This window comes from Danio rerio, chromosome 14 (assembly GCF_049306965.1).
Source record: "Danio rerio strain Tuebingen ecotype United States chromosome 14, GRCz12tu, whole genome shotgun sequence".
Taxonomy (NCBI): domain Eukaryota; kingdom Metazoa; phylum Chordata; class Actinopteri; order Cypriniformes; family Danionidae; genus Danio; species Danio rerio.
Window position 1 is genome coordinate 2,506,942 of NC_133189.1, and position 22,929 is coordinate 2,529,870.

At 34.7% G+C, this 22,929-nt stretch overlaps 10 protein-coding genes across 10 annotated transcripts in view; all 10 read right to left on the bottom strand.

Moving 5' to 3' along the window:
• pcdh2g16 (protocadherin 2 gamma 16) overlaps positions 1 to 2,773 on the bottom strand; it is a 125,467-nt gene extending 122,694 nt beyond the window's left edge. The window contains 1 exon segment of the mRNA NM_001024188.1: positions 361 to 2,773. Within this exon segment, the coding sequence (NP_001019359.1) occupies positions 361 to 2,772 (2,412 nt within the window). The 5' untranslated portion in view covers position 2,773.
• The window catches only part of pcdh2g1 (protocadherin 2 gamma 1), a 223,953-nt gene that overhangs the window by 122,694 nt on the left and 78,330 nt on the right, over positions 1 to 22,929 (bottom strand).
• pcdh2g2 (protocadherin 2 gamma 2) overlaps positions 1 to 22,929 on the bottom strand; it is a 219,546-nt gene that overhangs the window by 122,694 nt on the left and 73,923 nt on the right.
• The window catches only part of pcdh2g5 (protocadherin 2 gamma 5), a 203,515-nt gene that overhangs the window by 122,694 nt on the left and 57,892 nt on the right, over positions 1 to 22,929 (bottom strand).
• pcdh2g6 (protocadherin 2 gamma 6) overlaps positions 1 to 22,929 on the bottom strand; it is a 199,722-nt gene that overhangs the window by 122,694 nt on the left and 54,099 nt on the right.
• pcdh2g7 (protocadherin 2 gamma 7) overlaps positions 1 to 22,929 on the bottom strand; it is a 190,495-nt gene that overhangs the window by 122,694 nt on the left and 44,872 nt on the right.
• Positions 1 to 22,929, bottom strand: part of pcdh2g8 (protocadherin 2 gamma 8) — a 180,008-nt gene that overhangs the window by 122,694 nt on the left and 34,385 nt on the right.
• The window catches only part of pcdh2g9 (protocadherin 2 gamma 9), a 175,249-nt gene that overhangs the window by 122,694 nt on the left and 29,626 nt on the right, over positions 1 to 22,929 (bottom strand).
• The window catches only part of pcdh2g12 (protocadherin 2 gamma 12), a 157,436-nt gene that overhangs the window by 122,694 nt on the left and 11,813 nt on the right, over positions 1 to 22,929 (bottom strand).
• Positions 1 to 22,929, bottom strand: part of pcdh2g13 (protocadherin 2 gamma 13) — a 153,332-nt gene that overhangs the window by 122,694 nt on the left and 7,709 nt on the right.

Sequence of the window (22,929 nt, forward strand, 5' to 3'; positions counted from 1 at the left end):
ATAAATACAGATTTGCGTAAAATGTGGCGGATTTTCTGACATGAAATACGAGAAAAGACAGCTTAATCAGAAGGTAAAGAGCAGCCACATTTGCTTTAAAGGCGATTTCAAACAAAGTTAATCACACACTGAAATATATTATGTCTGCAAAACTGTTGCAAACAATTTATTTGTGTTGAATTTAAACAAACAAATTAAATTTAATAAAACACTACTTAATTTGTTTGTTTAAATTCAGCCCAAATAAATTGTTTACTGCCACTTAACGTAAAAAAAATTAGTAAATCCAAGGAATCATTTCTAAATATTTTTTTTCAGTGCACTGTATGAAATTACTTAATTAAATAAATTAATTCTCACCTCTACCGGCGAATCTAATCCATCCAGCATGTTGTTCTCCGTGTGTGCGCGCTGCACTGTTCCTGTAGAATTAGGATCCACTATCAACACGTTTTGACTTGCGGGTCTGACAAACTTATAGTCACTTTTTCTGGAATCGGTTGTTCTGTAAACCTCATAATTGTACGCGTGCTGCAGCGTTCCTGTTCCAACAGTGTCCGCGTAACGCGGCGGATAATACGGAATAACCGGAAGACTGGACTTGTAAAACAGACGAGACTGTCTCCATCTGTAGATTTTAACAGAAATGATGATGACTAAACATGTTACGAAAAGAAACGAGACTGCTGCTAATGCCAGAACCAAATAGAAAGTCAGATTATTGTTGTATTCCTTGTCGTGCGTAAAGTCGGTGAACTCCGAGAGCACCTCAGGGAAGCTGTCCGCCACCGCCACGTTAACATTGACTGTAGCTGATCGAGAGGGCTGCCCGTTGTCCTCCACTACAACAGTGAGTCTTTGTTTGACAGCATCTTTATCTGTCACTTGCCGGACAGTTCTGATTTCTCCATTCTGTGCGCCCACTTCAAACAGCGCCCTGTCTGTGGCTTTGTGCAGTTTATAGGAGAGCCAGGCGTTCTGTCCAGAGTCCACATCAACAGCCACCACTTTAGTCACCAGATAACCCACATCTGCCGAACGAGGCACTATTTCAGCCACCACAGAAGCGCCTGACTGGACCGGATACAGAACCTGAGGCGCGTTGTCATTCTGGTCTTGGATGAAAATGTTCACTGTTACGTTGCTAGAAAGCGGCGGAGAGCCGCCATCCTGCGCTTTAACGGTTACCTTAATGTTTTTGATCTGCTCATAATCAAACGAGCGCACTGCGTGTACCACCCCGCTCTCTGCGTTAACAGAAACATACGTGCCTACAGGAAACCCACCCAAATCGCTCTCCTCTAGGATGTAGGATATACGCGCGTTTTGATTTTCATCCGGGTCGTGAGCTCTAATTCTGAGAATAGAAACGCCAGGTGAATTATTCTCTGGCAAATAGGAGTTGTAAACTCTTTCCCTAAAAACTGGGGCATTATCATTAACATCAACTACTTTTAGGTTAAAGGTTTTTCTGCTTGTTAGAGGCGGCTTTCCGGAATCAGTGGCGACAACAGTGATGTTGTACTCAGACAATTTCTCGCGATCCAAAATAACATTTGTGACTAAAGAATAATAATTTCTTAAAGTCGATTTTACGACAAAATCTTCAGATCCTTCAATAAAACAACTGACCCTGCCGTTATCATCGGTGTCAGCGTCTTTAACATTAATAATCGCGATTGTGGTGTCTGGTGGCGCATCTTCAGATACTGTGCTCGAGAAAGACATGGCGTTAATGACAGGCGCATTGTCGTTCACATCAATGACATCCAATGTAATTTTACTCGAATCTGTTAATCCTCCCTGATCTCGAGCTTCAACTGTAAGTTCAAATTTAGTGTCCTTTTCGTGATCGATTTCTCCAACAACAGAAATAATGCCGGTGTTGCTGTCAATATTAAACAACTGCGCAGCAGCTCCCTTTTGTTTATAGAAATTATAAGTTATTCGCCCATACGAACCAGCGTCTGCGTCGGTGGCATTAACAGTAGTAATGTAAGTGCCTTTCGGTGCATTCTCCATAACAGATGCCCTATAAACTGTCTGGTTAAACACAGGAGCATTGTCATTGGCATCTAAAACAGTAACATCTATAATAACGGAGCCAGACCTCTGCGGGTTTCCGCCATCTACAGCAATCAGCTTCAGAGACAAATGAGGATGCTCCTCCCTGTCTAACGCTTTCTGTAAAACCATTTCTGCATATTTACTTCCGTCAGGATTTGAGTGCTGCTTTAAAATAAAATTGTTATTCGTGGATAAAATGTAATTCTGCAGCGAGTTCACGCCTACATCGTGATCATCCGCGCTTTCCAACAAAAAGCGTGAACCCAGCGCTGCAGACTCGCTAATCTCGAATTTTAGCTCTTTGTTCTGAAACGACGGCGCGTGATCATTTTCATCCAATATTTCAATGGTTACTGGGTGCAGCTCCATTGGGTTCTCTAGAATGATCTCGAAGCTGAAGCTGCATGGTGTGACGTCACCGCAAAGCTGCTCTCGGTCTATTCTCTCACTCACGACTAGAATCCCTTTGTCTGTTTTCAGCTCCGCGTACTGAGCGCTTTCTCCCGTCACGATACGCGCTCGACCCGAGCGAAGCCTTTTTAAATCAAGCCCCAAATCTTGCGCTACATTACCTATGAGCGACCCTTTCTTCATCTCCTCCGGAATGGAATACCGTATCTGTCCGTTTGCAGAAAGAAAAAAGCAAGACAAAAGCAAGAACAGCAGCATTTTCCACTGCCAAAACCGATGACTGCATTCTGCCATCGAAAAGACCCGTTCAATCATAATCCAAACGTAAGCAAACCAGAAATCCAGTAAGGCTAGATGATTAGATGTAATCCAAGATGTTAAGGAGGGACAAATAATGCGAAAATTATTGCACACCTTCGTTTCTTGCTCACACAGCCCTGAATGAAAAATGTTGAGGGAGCAGGTCACAACGCTAGAAAAAAGGGAGGGCGTAAAGACCACTGCATGACCAGGCAAACCAAGTAGTCTTTCTCAAATCAACAGCGGCCCTTGCTGTTCAAACTATGCATTAACAAGCCTGAGTAAAATAATATGCAGCACTATTTTATATTTAGTTATTTTTGCACATATGTTGGGTGCTTACAGCTGCAAAACGTATAAAAACCCAAACAAACAATTATATATATATATATATATATATATATATATATATATATATATATATATATATATATATATATATATATATATATATATATATATACTGTAGATTTTGAAAAAAATAAATGTTGAAGTGAGGCCACACTTTTCAGCACCATGGACAGCGCAACACAGAACAGGGTCTTTAAAGACGTACTGTATACTCACACTACTTTTATAAAATAAACCAAAACAACACAATTCTTGAGGTTTCTAAGGGTGAAAACTTCAAACTGCACTTACATTTATAAAAACTAATACACTGAAAAAAAAAAATCAAAGATGATTCGTTCTATTTACTAAATAATTTTAAGTTAAGTGCTTGTAAACAATTTATTTGGGCTGAATTTAAACAAACAAAATAAGTTGAACATTACTAAATTTAAATTCAACACAAATAATTTACTTGCAACAATTTTGCAGAGAGCATTTTTTCAGTGTACTTAATTTAATTCCTTCATGTTGTTTCAACACAAATAGACAGTGTGGAACAGTGTGGATTCCGCACTTCTAATCCGGTAGAATCATATCTTCCACATAGCCTTATTTATTTCAAGAGCTATACGAACTACAAACTATTTTTAAAATGCCATACATTAGCTTACAACATCACATCAAGAAGTCCAATCACATTTGAGAACACATCATAAAAACTACGTACTATTAGGTATTAAAAGCAAATAAATTGTGAAGACTCACCAGTGTGCTGCGCGCATCGGAACAGTCAGTCGCTGGCGTCTCCTTTAGAATTGTTCCTGTTCCACTAGCATCAACACTCATCAGACTTTGACTGATAGGTGCGAAATACTTCATATCACTTTTTCTGGAGTCAGTGGTTCTGTAAATCTCATAATTATGCACGTGCTGCAGAGTTCCCGTGCCAACAGTGTCCGCGTAACGCGGCGGATAATACGGAATAACCGGAAGATTTGTTTGATAACACAGACGAGACTGTCTCCATCTGTAGATTTTGACCGATATTATAACCACTAAACATGTTATGAAAAGAAACGAGACTGCAGCTAAAGCCAAAACGAGATAGAAAGTCAGGTTGTCGTTGTATTCCTTGTCGTGCGTAAAGTCGGTGAACTCCGAGAGCACCTCAGGGAAGCTGTCCGCCACCGCCACGTTAACATTGACTGTAGCTGATCGAGAGGGCTGCCCGTTGTCCTCCACTACAACAGTGAGTCTTTGTTTGACAGCATCTTTATCTGTCACTTGCCGGACAGTTCTGATTTCTCCATTCTGTGCGCCCACTTCAAACAGCGCCCTGTCTGTGGCTTTGTGCAGTTTATAGGAGAGCCAGGCGTTCTGTCCAGAGTCCACATCAACAGCCACCACTTTAGTCACCAGATAACCCACATCTGCCGAACGAGGCACTATTTCAGCCACCACAGAAGCGCCTGACTGGACCGGATACAGAACCTGCGGCGCGTTGTCATTCTGGTCCTGAACGTTAATGACAACTGTAGCATTTGAACAGAGAGGTGGAGACCCGCCATCCTGCGCTCTTACATGTATTTTAAACTCTTTCATCTGTTCGTAATCAAACGAACGCACTGCATGTATAATTCCATTGTCCGCGTTAACAGAGAAGTGCGATGACACAGGGGAACCATTTACATCTGAGTCTATTAGATAATACGCAATGCGCGCGTTTTGCCCTGCGTCAGGATCTGATGCTTGAAGAGTGAGTAAAGAAACTCCAGGAGAATTATTCTCCATTACATACGCTTTATACTCACGCTGACTGAACACTGGCGCGTTGTCATTGATATCAGTGACATCCAGAGAAATAGTTATCTTACTGAATAACGAAGGGCTGCCCTCATCCGTTGCAACTAACGTCAGATTAAAGCTAGAAACTTTCTCCCTGTCCAGAGGCGCATCAGTTACCAAAGTGTAGTATTTCCGCGGGGATGGCTTGATTGTAAAGGGAGAACTTTGTTCTAAAGCTAAGCGCACCTGTCCGTTTTTACCGGAGTCTAAATCCTGGACGCTTATCAAAGCTACAACCGTGCCAGCGGGTGAATCCTCTTGTATTTTACCCGAAAAAGACGTCATGCTTATAACTGGGCTGTTATCATTAACATCAACAACATCTATAAATAATTTACTTGCACCCACGAGGCCACCTGGATCTTTAGCTTTAAGGTTAATTTCATAATGCTGAATTGATTCGAAATCCAGATCTCCGATTAGGATGATTTCACCCGTATGTGGATGGATTTGGAAAAGGTGTGCTGCATCCTCTCCAATATGAGTAAATGAATACGTAACATTGCCATTAACACCTTCATCTGCATCAGATGCGCTCACTTTAGTTATTAACGCATTTCTCGCGGCGTTCTCAGCTACACTTGATTTATACAACGATTCTGTAAAAACAGGTACATTATCATTGGCATCAAGGACAGTAATGATTATTTTAACAGATCCAGAGCGCGGCGGGTCTCCTCCATCAACAGCCGTTAATATCAGCGCATGCTCGCCCTGTTTTTCTCTGTCCAGCACCGACTGCAGCACCATCTCTGCGTATTTACTGCCGTCAGATCGACTGTGCTGCTTTAAAGCGAAATTATCAGCAGGTTTCAGACTGTAGCTCTGAAGAGAGTTCAAACCTACATCAGGATCAGTGGCTGTGTCTAACAAAAACGTAGTGCCTATAGGCGTGGACTCGCTGATCTCCAATATGATCTCCTTCTTAGAAAAAACGGGCGCGTGATCATTGATGTCTTGAATTTCGATGGTAATCGAAAAAAACTCGAGAGGATTCTCGAGCAAGATCTCGAGACCGAAGCTACACGGAGATTTCTGCCCGCAGAGCTGCTCTCTGTCTACCCTCTCCTTCACCACCAAATGTCCTTTGTTGCGGTTCAGCTCGACGTATTGTCTGCTGTCATCAATAACCAGACGCGCGCGGCCAGACACCAACCTTTTCACGTCCAAACCGAGATCCTTCGCCACGTCCCCGACAAACAATCCCGTCCGCATTTCCTCTGGGATGGAGTAGCGAATCTGCGCGGTCACTGTGTGCAGCACGAATAAAAGGAAAAAAGAAAACCCTCCTCGCCATTTTACACACCACCTCACATTGACTCCTCTGTAATCCAGCATCCTCCAAATGTATTAATCCAAGCAAGACAAACAAACGCGCTTTCGGATTTCAAACATCCAAGCAAGTTCCTTTGTATTTTTACTAACACTATTCCAATGCAAGGCTTTATGTGGGCGCAAAGGACAGCACGTCGTCTTTTGTCTATCCTGTCTGACGCAATGCCTTCTACAGCAGCGCTTGTCCTCTCTCTGGGCAACAGCACCTCTCACAGCCATTAAGAAGCACAGCAGCAGTTATAGAGGGTAAAGCAGGGGTGCCCAAACTCAGATGCCCTGCAGATTTTAGCTCTAACTTGCCTTAAAATACCTGCAAGGATGTTTACAGAAAGCCTATAAGAGCTTGATTAACTAGCCAATGTGTGTCTGATTGGAGTTGGAACTAAATTTTGCAGGACACTGGCCCTCCATGACTGGGTTCGGGCGCCTCTGGTGTAAAGCGTCAACATACAAAGAGCTGGCAAGATCTGAACGCAATATGAGTTTTGTTTAAACTGAAGTTATATTTCTCTCTCTTTTAACACAGGGTTAAAAACTACCCAAATTGGGTTGTTTTTAACCCCACTGCTGGGTAAATATGGGACAGAACACATCAGGGGTTAAATTAACCCAAGTAATTGGGTGATTATTTTTAACCCCATAAATGGGTTGTTTTTTCTACCCAATAATTGATTATTTTTTACTTAAAAAATAGGTTAAGTTGATCCAAAAATACCAGCAAAGATTGCAATTGTGTTGTTTCGACTCGGCATCACTGAAGTACGGTGCGGGATGTTCAGCTTTGATTACAGGTGTACAAAAGGTGCTAGTATAAGACATTTTTAAATTCAGAAAGGTCTGACTAAGGGCTGCTATGATTTCATTTTAATCATCTGAATAAGCACAGAATCTGTGTTTACTTACACTATTTTCATTGCATTTAAACAAATTAGTACATAATATGTGGTTTCCCAGTCAGCCCTTGCTGTGAGTTGATTTGACCCAAAGAGCTGGGTTGAAACTACCCAAGACTCTGAAAATAACCCCCAAAACATTACCCAAATGCCTCAACCCAAGATTTGGGTAGAAAAACAACCCCCTATTTTTTTAGAGTGTACATCATAGAACCTCAAAAATGAGCACTATAGCACACAAGATGTTATCTTCAGTATTTTATTCACTATAGGAGTTTAAATGGTGTTTTAATAATATTTTGGGTGCTTTGTTAAAAAAATATATATAAATATATTGAGACTTGCTCTTAAAAAAATGTGATCATTAATAATCATATGCATATTTTCTTAAAAATGTTTGTTCTGGATTTATTACTAAACTGATAACATTTCACTAACACAGGGTTTCTGCAGGTCTCATCAAGTAATTTAAGACTTTTAAAGACCCTTCTAAGACTATAGGGAATTAAATGTTAGACTCATACAGAGTTGAACACAAATTATTTTTTCTTTTAGTTTTTCCCCCCTGATTAGTCCATTTAATTTGGGGTAAACATGGCTAACAGCTGTTGTGAATTGTATCTCTTTGCAATAAAAGCTTAAGTATAAAAAATAAGGTTTTATTGAGATGTATTGTTGGTGATTGAATCGATGTTGGTCTGACTGAGTAGATTTACACATTTTTATTTCAAAGTTAAGATCTGTTTTAAATGATTTAAGACCTAAAACACAATATTTCAGTGAATTTAAGACTTTTTAAGACCTGAAATTTTGTTTTTAAAATTTAAGACATTTTTTTAAAGACTTTTTAAGACCCAGCGGACACCCTGTAATAAAACCAAGAGTAAATGTAACTAGTAGACTTGATTTAAGAAAACAATCAAACTTAAAAAAAAGTGGAAAGAAGGATTCAATTTGATTGGAAGAAAATTATTTTATGCAGTTTTCTCCATAACGATAATACCTCTTATTTTATGAAAATACTACTACTACTACTACTACTACTACTAATAATAATAATAATAATAATAATAATTATATATATATATATATATATATATATATATATATATATATATATATATATATATATATATATATATATTTATATATTATTATTATTATTATTATTAGTAGTAGTAGTAGTAGTAGTATTTTTTTTATCAAATAAGAGGTAATATCGTTATGGAGAAAACTGCATAAAAATAACATCAATTCAATCACCAACAATAAATCTCATTAAAACTTTATTTTTTATACTTAAGATTTTATTGCAAAGAAATACAATTTACAACAGCTGTTTATATATATATATATATATATATATATATATATATATATATATATATATATATATATATATATATATATATATATATATATTTCAGAAAGTGTGCTGCAAAAGAACCAGATGTTATTCAACTGTCTGAGATGATGCCCTACTTTTAAAAGGATAAAAGTTGTGGATTGCAACCTCTAAAAAAAGACAATCATCTTCAGTCAAAAACTAGTGAAACCTTAATATTTCAAAACATAACATTATTATTTCAATAGTATTTTACAGTAAGTTGCAATGCGGCACACAAGTGCATTAAGCATGACTGACTCTGTGATAATTTTACAAATACATATTGTAATATTGCAAACTGTACAAATTAACAACGTGTTATTAAATAATCAAATGAATGTTTGTTATTCATAAATATCTTCCAATTCGTTATCTTTTAATGATTTTTTATTGATAAAGCAAGCATATAAAAAAACATTGACACAAGTGCTTTACATTCAAGTAGTAAAAGATAATAATCAAGACCAATAATCAAGTAGTGTTAAAAGCTAGAGAAAATAGATATGTCTTTAAAACAGACTTAAAAACAGATATAGTTCATATATCAGTTTATATATAATAAGCTATGCCACTATGCCACAGTGTATGTATGTATGTATGTATGTATGTATGTATATATATATATATATATATATATATATATATATATATATATATATATATATATATATATATATATATATATATATATATATATATATATATATATATATATATATATATTATAGTGGCATAGCTTATTATGAAGCAGTAGACTATTGCAAAGTTTAAGACCAACATTGGCAAATGCACAATAACCTCATTTTTATAGCAAGTTCTAGGCACAGTGAGTAAATTGAGATCACTGGATTTCAGTGTGCGAGAACAGGAGTATGGACAGAGTGTGTGAGACACTGATGAGCAAGATTACTGATGGGATTCTATAGCAAAAAAAATAAATAAATAAATAAAATAAAAGTCAATTCTGTAATGTAAATGCATTAAATATCATGACCTAACAAAAATATGTTACATTGTTTATTATACGGGGTGATGCAGTGGCGCAGTAGGTAGTGCTGTCGCGTGGGTTTCCTCCGGGTGCTCCGGATTCCCCCACAGTCCAAAGACATGCGGTACAGGTGAATTGGGTGGGCTAAATTGTCCGTAGTGAGTGTAAATGAGTGTGTATGGATGTTTCCCAGAGATGGGTTGCAGCTGGAAGGGCATCTGCTGCGTAAAACAGATTCTGGATAAGTTAGCGGTTCATTCCGCTGTGGCGACCCCTGATTAATAAAGGGACCATGCCGAAAAAAAAATTAATTAACAAATGAATGTTTATTATACCCTTTGGATTAACTTATATCCAAACAGTTTATTTAAATTATTAAAATGATTAAATGATTAAAATGTTTAAATAAATAAATGTCACACTCGCTTAGGGCAAAACTAAAGTCGTAGCCTAATGCGTTTATAAACAAACATAAACTGCTGCATTTTGAATTTGTTTACATGTTTGTATTTTAGATGGGTGTGTGTTATTTTTAAAGGTACGTTAGATTTTCTTCAAGTTATTGTTTGTTAAACCTGCACTTGGTTATAGTTTACCTTGTATTCTTTTCACAAAATTATTTATTCTACAATGTGACTGGTGCATAAATACAAAATCAGGGTGTGTGTGTGTGTGTGTGTGTGTGTGTGTGTGTGTGTGTGATTGCGCAAGTGTATAGTTGTGCAGTTGATTTTGAAGCTGCAGCAGTCGAATGCACTGGTGTGGTGAGACTGCATTATTCAGACGGTGTCAGCCTGATATGGACTGATGCATTTTAATGCTGTAAAAGTGGGCCACGGTCCAGCCTTAAAGCATGGTGACACACTGCTGCAGCAGAGGAGAGGCAGGGATGTATTTAGGGCACACACACACACAGTAAGATGATGCAGTCATATAATGATGTTCTAGTAAACCACCACAAGATGGAGCACTGAACATACTGTATTGCACTGTTTAGCTGCTGAACAAGACCAAATAAACTAACATGCACACATGAAAGAGGACTAAAGACAAAATCAAATGACAGAGAAGACAGAAACTGTGCTAACACTTTACTTTAAGGTGTCCCTGTTGCATATATTCCATTACATATTACTATACACTCTCATAAGGTAAAAACTGGGGCAGTACTTTATCAAAAGGCTCACTTTTAGTCCACATTTGCACCTTTAAAGGTAAATAATAATGCCTAAAATATATAAAAATATGCACGTTAAAGGTACACTCTCAACCTAACCAGTTGACTTTACAAGCAACGTGTATGTTAGCCTTAAACCACTTATGTTCATATAAAAGCAGAATCTAAACAGTAGTTGAATAACTATGACACTTAAAGTTCTATGTATTTAAATGTTAATGTAATGAGGGCGGTTCAGATTCATTCTGAGTAATAAATAAATAAACAAATATATAAATGCATGAAAAATAAACTTTAAACCACTCAAAGCAACGACTGTGCACGCAATGTTTTAGTAAAGTCAACTAATCGGGTTAAGAGTGTATAAAAGTGCACCCTAAAAGTACCAATGTGCACATGTAAGGTCTGCCTCAGACACAGATTTTGTACCTTTATTTTCGAGAGATTAGTATTAACAGTAAAAGATGCATTGGACTTATGGTCAAAGGAAAGGAGAAGCTAGACAGGGCCTACTTTGAGCAGATAGAACATCTGGTGACATGGTGCGAGGAGAGTGCTTTGTCACTAAATCTAAGGAACTAGTTATTAGTACACTGTAAAAACTTATATGATCAATTAGTCCTGACAGTGTGTTTTTAGGTCATTTTAACTTATTGAACTAAGTTAATCATGTTCCAACTTAATTTTATAAGTTATGCAAGCTGTTTTAAGTCAGTTTAATATAATGTAAGTTCAATGGATGTTAATTTGATTCAGCTTACAATTTAAGTCAACCAGGATTTTTTTTATAGTGTACACTCTGTCACTGGGGTGTTACCTTTTCAAAAGGCATACATTTGTACCTAAAAGGTCCATATTAATACCTCAAGGGTCCATATTAATTCCTAAATTTTAGATACTGATATGTACTTTTGAGGTATCAATATGGACCCTTTAAGAATAACTGTGTACCATTTGAAAAGGTACCACCTCAGTGACAACTCACCTACCTTTATTTCTGACAGTGTAGCGAAGAGCAGCCTATATGTCATTCAGTTTTTATTGAGGGTCAACATGTTGAGATTGTAAACAGTTTTAAGCACTTAAGGATTATATTAGATAGTATGCTTTCAGAAATAAAGGTACGCGATCTGTCACTGTGGTGGTACCTTATCGAAAGGTACATATTTCCACCTAAAACGTCCATAATCATACCTCAAGGGTATATATTAGTATCTATTACAAAAGTGTTCCTCTTAAAAATTGTAAGGTTGTGTGTTGGTAATCTGTGCACGCTCAGAAATAAAGATACAGGAGTTGTCACTAGGGCAGTACCTTTTTTAAAAGGTACATATTTGTACCTGAAGGGTCAACAATGGTACCTCAAAGGTACTTTTTAAGTACATTTGGGTACTAATACGCACCTTTGAGGTACTACTGTGGACTCTTTGAGTACAAATATGTATCTTTTGAAACGGACAGCTCTCGTGCCTTTATTTCTGAGAGTGTGGCGTAGGAAGCTCTGTGTTTGTGCTCTGTGTTTGAGATGTTTGGGGATGTTTTTTTTTATGTTAGGCAAAAATTAATTTCCATATGTGTGGACAATAAAGATTTCTAATAAATACATGCAACTGAGCCATCCTAAACCAAACCATATACTAATAAATGTAGATATATATATATGCAGAACTTAAGGGGAGGGTTCACCCAAAACAAACAAAGAAACAAAGAAACAAAGAAACAAAGAAACAAAGAAACAAAGAAACTAACTAACTAACTAACTAACTAACTAACTAACTAACTAACTAACTAACTAACTAACTAACTAACTAACTATCAAAAAAGATCTGTCATCATTTACTCATCCTTCCCTTGTCACAAACTTGTTTGAGTTTCTTTCTTCTTTAAACACGAAATACTATATTTTAAAGAAAGCTGGAAACCCAGAACCATTGACTCCAATAGTATTTGTCTTACCTATTATGGAAGTCAATGGTTACAGGCTTCTAACTTATCATTACTGTAAAAATGGAACTTGTAAAAGCTTGAAACCTCTTGAGGGAGAGCAAACAGTGAACAATATTTCAGTTTTGGGTGAACTAATCCCTTTAAATGTGTAGTAAAACTGCAACAAGGGCACCGTGAAATAAAGTTAAATCTATAACCTGTATGTGAACAGACATTTTAGAGTGTGCTGTATATCAATAGCACTATATCAAATAAATGTTTCTTACCTTAAAAGAGAACGATGAGGATGAAGAGCAGGTCATGGAGGGAAAAGAAGAGAAAAACAAAGATTAGCAAATCACCCTTTTACACATTTCTGGAATATGCAAGGCAAGTAAAAGACGAGAAGTGACAAGAAGAGTAAATAAAACATTAAAATGAGTGTATTCATACCCAAACTGCACTCAAAACAACCATAAAACAACAAAACCCATTCCCATCACTCCACTCCTGTATGATCTCCGCTGTTCATCTGTAGCATCTCATATCCAGCCTAAAACATTACTTCTTATATGTAAAGCAGTAAATCTTCTTGCATTTCCCTGTTTGCCTTACTCTAAATATGGCATTTAAACCATTTCATTATTCATTTCTTTTCGGCCTATTTTCATGTCCCAGCAGGAATAAAACATAAAAAACAACTCTTTAACATGTATATTTGATAATGTGTGCGATGTACGGTTAAAGGCAAAATTATTAGCCCTCCAGTGAAATTTTGATTCTTTTTTTTAAATATATTTCCCAAGTGATATTTTACAAAGCAAGGACATTTTCACATTATTTTATATATATATATATATATATATTCTTTGAATTTTATTTTATTTTTTAAATATTTCCCAAATTATATTTTACAGAGCAAGGACATTTTTTAAGCCATTTAAGGTCAAAATTATTAGCCCCTTTAAGCTAATTCTTTTTCGATAGTCTGACTCATTAGCCCCAGTTTGATTTTTTTTCTTTTTCAAATATTTCCCAAATGATGTTTAAATGTCTGATAATATTTTTTTTTCTGGAGAAAGTCTTATTTGTTTTATTTCGGCTAGAATAAAAGCAGTTTTAAATAAAAAAAAAAAAACATTTTAGGGACAAAATTATTTGTCCCTTTAAGCTATATATGTTTTTCGATTGTCTACAGAACAAACCATCGTTATAAAATAACTTGCCTAATTACCCCAACCTGTCTAGTTAACCTAATTAACCTAGTTAAGCCTTTAAATGTCACTTTAAGCTGAATAGACGTGTCTTGAAAAATATCTAGACAAATATTATTCACTGTCAACGTGGCAAAGATAAAATAAATCAGTTAATATAGATGTGTTATTAAAACTATTATGATTAGAAATGTGTTGAAAAAATGTGTTCTCCGTTAAACAAAAATTGGGGAAAAAATAAACAAGCGGTGCAATAATTCAGGGGGGCTAATAATTCTTACTTCAACTGTGTGTGTGTGTTTGTATGTATATATATATATATATATATATATATATATATATATATATATATATATATATATATATATATATATATATATATATATATATATATATATATATATATATATATATAAAACTATATAGTTTGGGTACAATAAAATCATTGTTTGCATTTTTTAAAAGGTTAGCATTATTAACCTCATTAGGAATTATTTTTTACTTCAATTGGTTACAGAACAAACCACTGTTGTCCAACGGCTTATCTAATAACATAACTTCCCTAAAATAATGAACCTAGCTAAGCCTTTAAAAATAACAGTTTGGTATCTTAAAATATAATAATAAGAAGAATATTTTTAGTCATCATTTCATATTAGAAGTTAGTCATGGAAAACTATTGTTTAACAATCTGTTCTCTTTCCATTTAACAGCACATGGGAAATATTTTTAAAGACTTGCCTTATATCCTAACTTGCCTAGTTAAACAAGTTAAGCCTTTAAATTGGACTTTAATCTGAAAACTAGAATCTTACAAAATAATGAGAAAAAAATATATATTTACCATCATCATTGTAAAGACATAAGGAATTATTCATTAGAAATTAGTTATAAAAAACTATCATGTTTATAGATGTGTTCTCTCTCCATTTAACAGCACTTTGGAAATATTTTAAAAGAATACAAATTTCACAGGAGGACTAATCATGTTGCTGTCAACTGTATTTCCTGTGATATTTGCAATGCATTATGTAATTCACAATTGCTTTCACCAAAAAAAAAAAAAAAAAACAGCATTAAAAAACATACAGTACTAACACAATGACATCGAAATCTCCAATTTTATCAGAGCATTGTCCACTGACCAACACAATAGCATAGACTGCAAGAAGACCCATTTTGACATTATCTTTGTATCCCTCGAATTGAAGGCATTCCTGCCTTATGTGCAATAACATGGCAGTCAGATTGGATTATAAAGCAAAAGTGGATTTCTCTGAGGTCTGAGTGTGTTTTGCTGTTCATTTTCTTTATCTCTCACATGCTGAACCCTTCTCACGTGTGCAGCGGCAATAGCAGAAGCAGGCCAGCCTAAAGCAACAATTTCAACACACATGGATGAACATTTTAAATAGCACACAGTTGCTGTCTGGAAAATGTAGATTGTTCTGATACAAGACCTGCAGTTCATCACTGTTTCATTACCGTACAAAAAAGGTGATAGGGTTTCAAAAGGTGCTATTTCCTATTACAAATAGGGAACTAAAATGCTTTTTTAGGCTATTTAGATTCAAACACGTCTGTCCTATTTTGCCCACAAGCCTTTAAGTGAAATGCGTATATTTTCCCTGCAAGCTTTTAACGTACGTCTAGTGATTAATGATTTATAGCAATTAATCCCATCCAAAATAAAAGTTCATACTTACAAAAGTGTCCTGTATATATATATATATATATATATATATATATATATATATATATATATATATATATATATATATATATATATATATATATATGCATGACCATATTGTATAAAATGCTTGTTTATATTTATATATGATATTTATATAATTTATTATATGGACAGGAGGCTTTAAATTCAGTAAAAGCCCCAGAAGCAACCAAACACAAATAAATAAATAAATAAATAAATAAATAAATAAATAAATAAATAAATAAATAAATAAATAAATAAATACATATTTTTTATAAATAAATAAATAAATATAAAATAAAATAAAATAAAATAAAATAAAATAAAATAAAATAAAATTAAATTAAATTAAATTAAATTAAATTAAATTAAATAATAAATAAATAAATAATTATTTTTATAAATAAAAAAATAAAAATAAAATAAAATAAAATAAAATAAAATAAAATAATAAATAAATAAATATTTTTATAAATAAAAAATAAGTAAAAAAAAGAAAAAATAAATAAATAAATAAATAAATAGATAAATAAATAAATAAATAAATAAATAAATAAATGAATGAATGAATGAATGAATGAATGAATGAATGAATGAATGAATGAATGAATGAATGAATGAATGAATGAATGAAAGAAAGAAAGAAAGAAAGAAAGAAAGAAAGAAAGAAAGAAAGAAAGAAAGAAAGAAAGACCTGACATGTAATATCGATTGACACAGGGTCCACAAGGGTTAAATACTCATTTAAGTCTCCATGTTAATCATGTGCAAAAAAAAAAAAAAAAAAGAAACAAATAAAAAATTAATAACACTTAATTTCAGTACTTATTTTCTTTACAGTCTGATGGAAAACATGCACCTTCATAGCCATTTGAGATCATCTATTAAGTTTCATTATACTATTTTACACCATTGAAGTGTAATAACCATATTTAACTTCACTGTTTGATTTTACAGTGTATTATATTAGATGCCACAAGAGCCCTAATGTCTGCTTTGCGGCACTACCATATATTGTGGCATAGCATTTGCTCACGTGTATACATCAGGCGTTCGCTGCCCGATTAAAAGCAGAATATGTTATGCACCACAGATGAGCTCAGTGCACAGCTATAAACACCAAACATCTGGCTGCTCAGAAAACATTACTGTCAGTTTAGACGTTTAATCACGCAGGCCGAGTGAAAACCAATGCACAGTTTACACGAGGTCTTACAGACAAGGAGCTAAATCATCCTTTATCCTAGATAAGCTCAAGTCACGAGCCCAGACCCTTTTTAATGTTTCAGCGAGATTCCTCTTCGTCAGAGTTATATTTTGTAAACAAATTATGAAAATATCTTAGCAAACATATAAGTTTTGAAAGTTAATTTAAGAAAACACTTAATAAATGTGTCCATCTTAATTATTGATTGAGGATCATTTTAATTTGGGGTGTAGCAACTTTTCACATCATGACCTTTAAAATTGGAATAAATATTAATTATATAAAAAAACAACCTTTTTTTTTTAGGGTGGCATGATCGCCTCACAGCAAGAAGGTCGCTGGATCGAGTCCTGGCAAAGTCAATTGTCATTTCTGCGTGGAGTTTGCATGTTCCCCCCCTGTGTTGATGCTATATGTGAATTGAATAAACTAAATTGGCCATAGTGTATGAGTGTGTGTGTGTGTGTTTTAATGAGTGTGTATGGGTGTTTCTCAATACTTAGTTATATATACGCTGTGTAAAACATAGGCTGGAATAGTTGCCGGTTCATTCCGCTGTGGTGAAGTCTGACACAGAGACTGAGCCGAATAAATGAACAAACTTTTTTTAGATATCACTTTATAAGTAGATGCATTGGAGCAAACAGAAGCAAATTTTATTTTAAAACATAACATGTAACATAAATATGCAATAAATCCTGAATGCATTAATGCATTATTTTCCATAAAGACAGTTCCATGGCTGAAATGCTGTTTAAAGATATCTAAAAAAATGTAAATATATTTAGTTTGCAAGCCTTAACCCCAGTGCTATTTTGGGATTTCCGCCTGGATTTTACCCAAATTTAAAAGCTTCCCAAATCCACATGCAGAGGTGTAAATGCACAAATTTGCTATCATTTTAAAGAGAAAACCCTTTGCATTTTCCTAAAACACTATTGAAAGGGTTTGAAATATCTGTTTATGTTGTCTGTGTTATAATAAACACCTAAAAAAGAGGCGCTTTTTGTATTTTTTTTTTTTATAAACTCAAATTTGAAAGTGTTCCTTATAGGTTGTGTGTGGTCTAGCGTGCTGTAATTAATTTTGGTGGTTCCTGCACATGTCTGTAATCATAGGAAAACGGAAAAATGTCTCCACCATAATCTATGCAGAAGATATTGTGTTCCAACTGATGATAAGTGCTATACAAGCCACAGGGATGATCATTGTTTTCATATTTCACTATTCTTTTGTTTGATCAAACATAATTCACTGTGTTTGGAGCACGTCAGACATATAAAAGGATTACTTATGCACATCACCTCAAAAACAGAGGAGAATGGCCCTGAAGCGCACAGCATAAGGTAAGAGATGACTGCTGTCTGTGCTATCTGGGGCTGCTTATTGATCATAAATGTATTGTTTTCACTTCTGCGCCATGGAAACACCTCGATTCATATAACAACTGTTTAATATGTGAATATAATTTAGTAAAAAGAATGCTAGAACTGTATGAGCACCGGCAAGAGCTTTCATTTGAGCTATAACTTGTACATCTGTCATATAAAAAATATGAAAATAAACCAATGTTCAATAGCCAGCTCGGGTATCCAAAATACTGTGTATTTAAGTGTATATAACTTTTGTACAGTAGAATAAAAACCAAAGTGACGCATATGTGCATAAAATATAGATTCTACACTTTCAAACGACACCACTTACCGGGGTCTGGTGCAATGCTGGCCCTTTAAATCTTAAAGCGAAAGTCGATGACGTCAGAGACCTGGTTCTGGGTCCGCGGAGTTTGAGTGGTTAATAGTCTACATTTTTAGAGCAAAACTATTGCAATAGTACAAAATGACCAGTTTAACAAACAAACAAACAAACAAGCTCAGGTAACAATATTTGTTAAAACAAACTTAGAGCCTTCCTGCTTGAAACATGTGACAGTCTGTGATTGAATTTTCTTGTATTTTTAGAGCCCACTGTAGGTGCATAAACATTTTTCCGGTTTCCATTATTTAGTATATCAACTTTGAACAAATTCATTGTGAAAAGGCTCATTAAAATTGTATTTTACCCTGCCTGGACTGAAAAAAGACACATCCTGATGCAGCACTGCTGGTAACACTTTACCACACAATTCCATTAGTTAATGTTAATCTATTTACTAACAAATAATGAACTATAGCTTGATTACAGTATTAATTTATCTTAGTTAACCTTAGTTAATAAAAACAAGTTCTTGTGTACTCACAATACTAATGTTACCAAGCTCAAATTTACAATTATATAATGCATTAGTGGCGGCGCAGTGGCGCAGTAGGTAGTGCTGTCGCCTCACAGCAAGAAGGTCGCTGGTTTGAACCTCGGCTCAGTTTCCGATTCTGTGTGGAGTTTGCATGTTCTCCTTGCATTCGCCTGGGTTTCCTCTGTGTGCTCCGGTTTCCCCCACAGTCCAAAGACATGCGGTGCAGGTGAATTGGGTAGGCTAAAATGTTCATATGTATGAGTGTGTGTATAAATGAGTGGATGTTTCCCAGAGGTGGGTTGCAGCTGGAAGGGCATCCGCTGTGTAAAAACGTGCTGGATAAGTTGGCGGTTCATTCCGCTGTGACGACGCCAGATTAATAAAGGGACTAAGCCAACAAGAAAATGAATGAATAATGCATTAGTACGTTATGATTAATAAATGCACTAACATCAACTAATGGAGTTTTAGGGTAAAGTATGACAGAACTGCTTATCGGAAATGCCTTTATTATTACCATCAAGGAGATGTTTGACTCCTGAAACACACAAAACTGATTTGTAAGGAAGTGAAGGGATCATGTAAATTTTTTTTTTATAAATGACATGTGTAAATGTATTTGCCCATGTCCTACTTTATATAAACTCTCCGATTCTGCCAGTTTTAATGATTGTTGTTAATCACTACATCTCCTTTTCAATCATTAATTTTCGTTTCGGCTTAGTCCCTTTATTAATCTGGGGTCGCCACAGTGGAATGAACCGGCAACTTATCCAGCATATGTTTTACACAGCGGATGCCCTTTCAGCTGCAGCCTATCACTGGGAAATATCCATACACACTCATTTACACACACACTCATACACTACGGTCAATTTGGTCTACCTAATTCACCTTTGGACTTGAAACCGGAGCACCCAGAGGAAACCCACGCAAACATGGGGAGAACATGCAAACTCCTCACAGAAATGCCGAATGACTTAGCTGAGGCTGGAAACAGCAACCTTGAGGCGAGGTTGAGGCGATCATGCTGCTCACTGCGCCACCGTGACGCCTTTAACTGCTTTTGATAAATTATAAAACGTCTTAAATCAAACATTCAAAGTGTAAACACATTTAGAGGCTGGGATTCAATAAATAAACACACTGACAAAATAGATTAGTGTAGAATTTACTCTGAACCTAATCTGCTTTACTAAATTGCAAATAAATGCATCAAGAGATTGCAAAGAATCTACGTTACGCATTCAATTAATGGTGGTATTTTGCAGTAGAAAGATTGCAGGGAAATTTTCCAAATATAATAGAAATAATAGCACATTTTCTTGCAAATTATCCTTCATCAAATCTTTATTTACAACTTGAAGCAAAATAATATATGCATGATTCATGCCTTGAAAACGTTCAAAGGACAATTATTATATGAAATTAAGATTTTAAAATCACCATTGCACATGCAGGACTGAATTTGAAAGGATGACATTTAATCTGCAGCTAAACAAACACAGTTGCAATCAGAATTATTAAACCCCATGACATATTACCCCCCCACCCCCACCCCGGTTTATTTTCTTCCCTAATTTCTGTTTAAGTGAGAGAATTTTTCAGCACATTAATAAATATAATACTTTTAATAACTCATCTCTAATAACTGATTTATTTTATCTTTGTCATGATGACAGTAAATTATACTTTACTAGATGTTTTTCAAGACATTTAAAGGCTTAACTAGGTTAATTAGGTTAACTAGGCAGGTTAGGGTAATTAGGCAAGTTATTGTATAATGATGGTTTGTTCTGTAGATTATAGAAAAAATACATATAGAGTTTAAAGGGGCTAATAATATTGACCTTTAAATGTGTTTTAAAAAAAAATTAAAAACTGCTTTTATTCCAGCCGAAATAAAACAAGTAAGACTTTCTCCAGAAGAAAAAATATTATCAGACATACTCTGAAAATTTCCTTGCTCTACTAATCGTCATTTGAGAAACATTTATTATAATTAATATTAATATATATATATATATATATATATATATATATATATATATATATATATATATATATATATATATATATATATATATATATATATATATATATATATATATAAAAATAATATTAATACATAAATGATCAAAGAGGTTTTAATATTACTGATTGCAACTGTATAAAGCCAAACTAAAGTGCTAGGGTACAGAAAGAATGATGAAAGCATAACAAAAATAGATGAGTGCTGTGAAACACAGATCCAACATTTGTCACTCATGCAATATTTCAGTCTATGAGAGTGAGAATCCAAAAAAAAAAAAAATAAATAAAAATTGTTTGAAAAACAAATTAAATGAAAAAAATAATACTAATAAAGTACAAATAAACAAATTAATATACAGCTGAGGTTAAAGTTATTTGCACTCCTGTAAATTTTGTTCCTTTTTCCAAATATTTCCCAAATGATGTTTAACAGAGCAAGGCTTTTTCACAGTATTTCCTATAATGTTTTTTTTTTCTATTTATATTATATGTTTTTTTTTTATTTCAGCTATAATAAAAGGCAGATTTAAATTTTTTTAAATATATTTTAAGGTCAATATTATTAGCAATTTTTAAACAATATTTTTTAGATTGTCAACAAAACAAACCACTGTTATACAATGACTTGCCTAATTAACCTAGTTAAGCCTTTAAATGTCACTTTTAGCTGTATAGAAGTGTCTTTCTAGTCAAATATTATTTACTGTCATCATGGCAAAGATAAAATAATTCAGTTATTAGAAATGAGCTATTAAAACTATTATGCTTAGAAATGTGCTGAATAAAATGATCTCTATTAAACAGAAATTGGGGGAAATATACAGGGGGGCTAATAATTATAATTCAGGAGAGCAAATAATCAACTTCAACTGTATATCTAAATAAGAATGAATGAATTGATGAAAAGAAAAATTGGTAAAAAGCAAAGCAAATTCAAAAGCTGTTGGGCACTAAATAGAAAGCAAGATTTGCCATAATATCTCAGCACAAAGAATGCGCAGATCTTCATCAAACACATATTCGGTGATCAGTTTTGCTATTTAAAAAAAAAGCAAACTATGAAAAACACAACCTCAGAAGTTCATGTCCTAGCATTAAAGCTCCTTCTGAATCATATGTTATGCATTTATACACATAAGAACAACAAACAACCCAAAAAATGAGCACATCAGAAGAGGTGAACACTGTGAACACAATGTAAACAACAAAATTTACACTATTTAAGATCTGACATGCAACAAAAACAAGATTGACTTTAATCTAATGTAATGAAACAGGTTAAACGCAATATAATGATGAACGTTGGTCATTTGTTTGATTAAAGGCTTTTCAGTCAGATCTGCTGATGAAGATTTTAAGTTCAACAATCAGGATCAGACCATGAGAGGAGGGAGGGAGCGGGGGGGGTTAGAATTTATGTGGCACTAAGAGCTTGGCACGTGTGGCACTGCGGCCGTCCACATGCACTGCCGTCCCAATCTTATTCTGCATGTCAAAATCAATGAAGTCAGATCCGAATCTAAAGTCCCCTCTCCATGATCCTGTGGTTAAAAACGAGTTAAATCGATCGTCCTTCTGCAAGGTGTTGAACCGGCTTACATCGGAATATCCAGGAGGACCGCAGGTCGGAGGAAAAATGTGTAAGTTTGCAGTGGAACGATACATGTATCTGCGTTTACACAGTCTCATGTAGATCACCGAAATTATAAGCACAAAGAAAAGACTGGACACACCAGCCAAAGCCATTATTAAATACACAATATGATCACTGTGTGTGTGTGACTCCTCGATGCCACGTGCGAAAAGCTCATCGATGACAGGCAATCCATTTTCAGTCATAATATTAACAGTTGCAGTAGCGG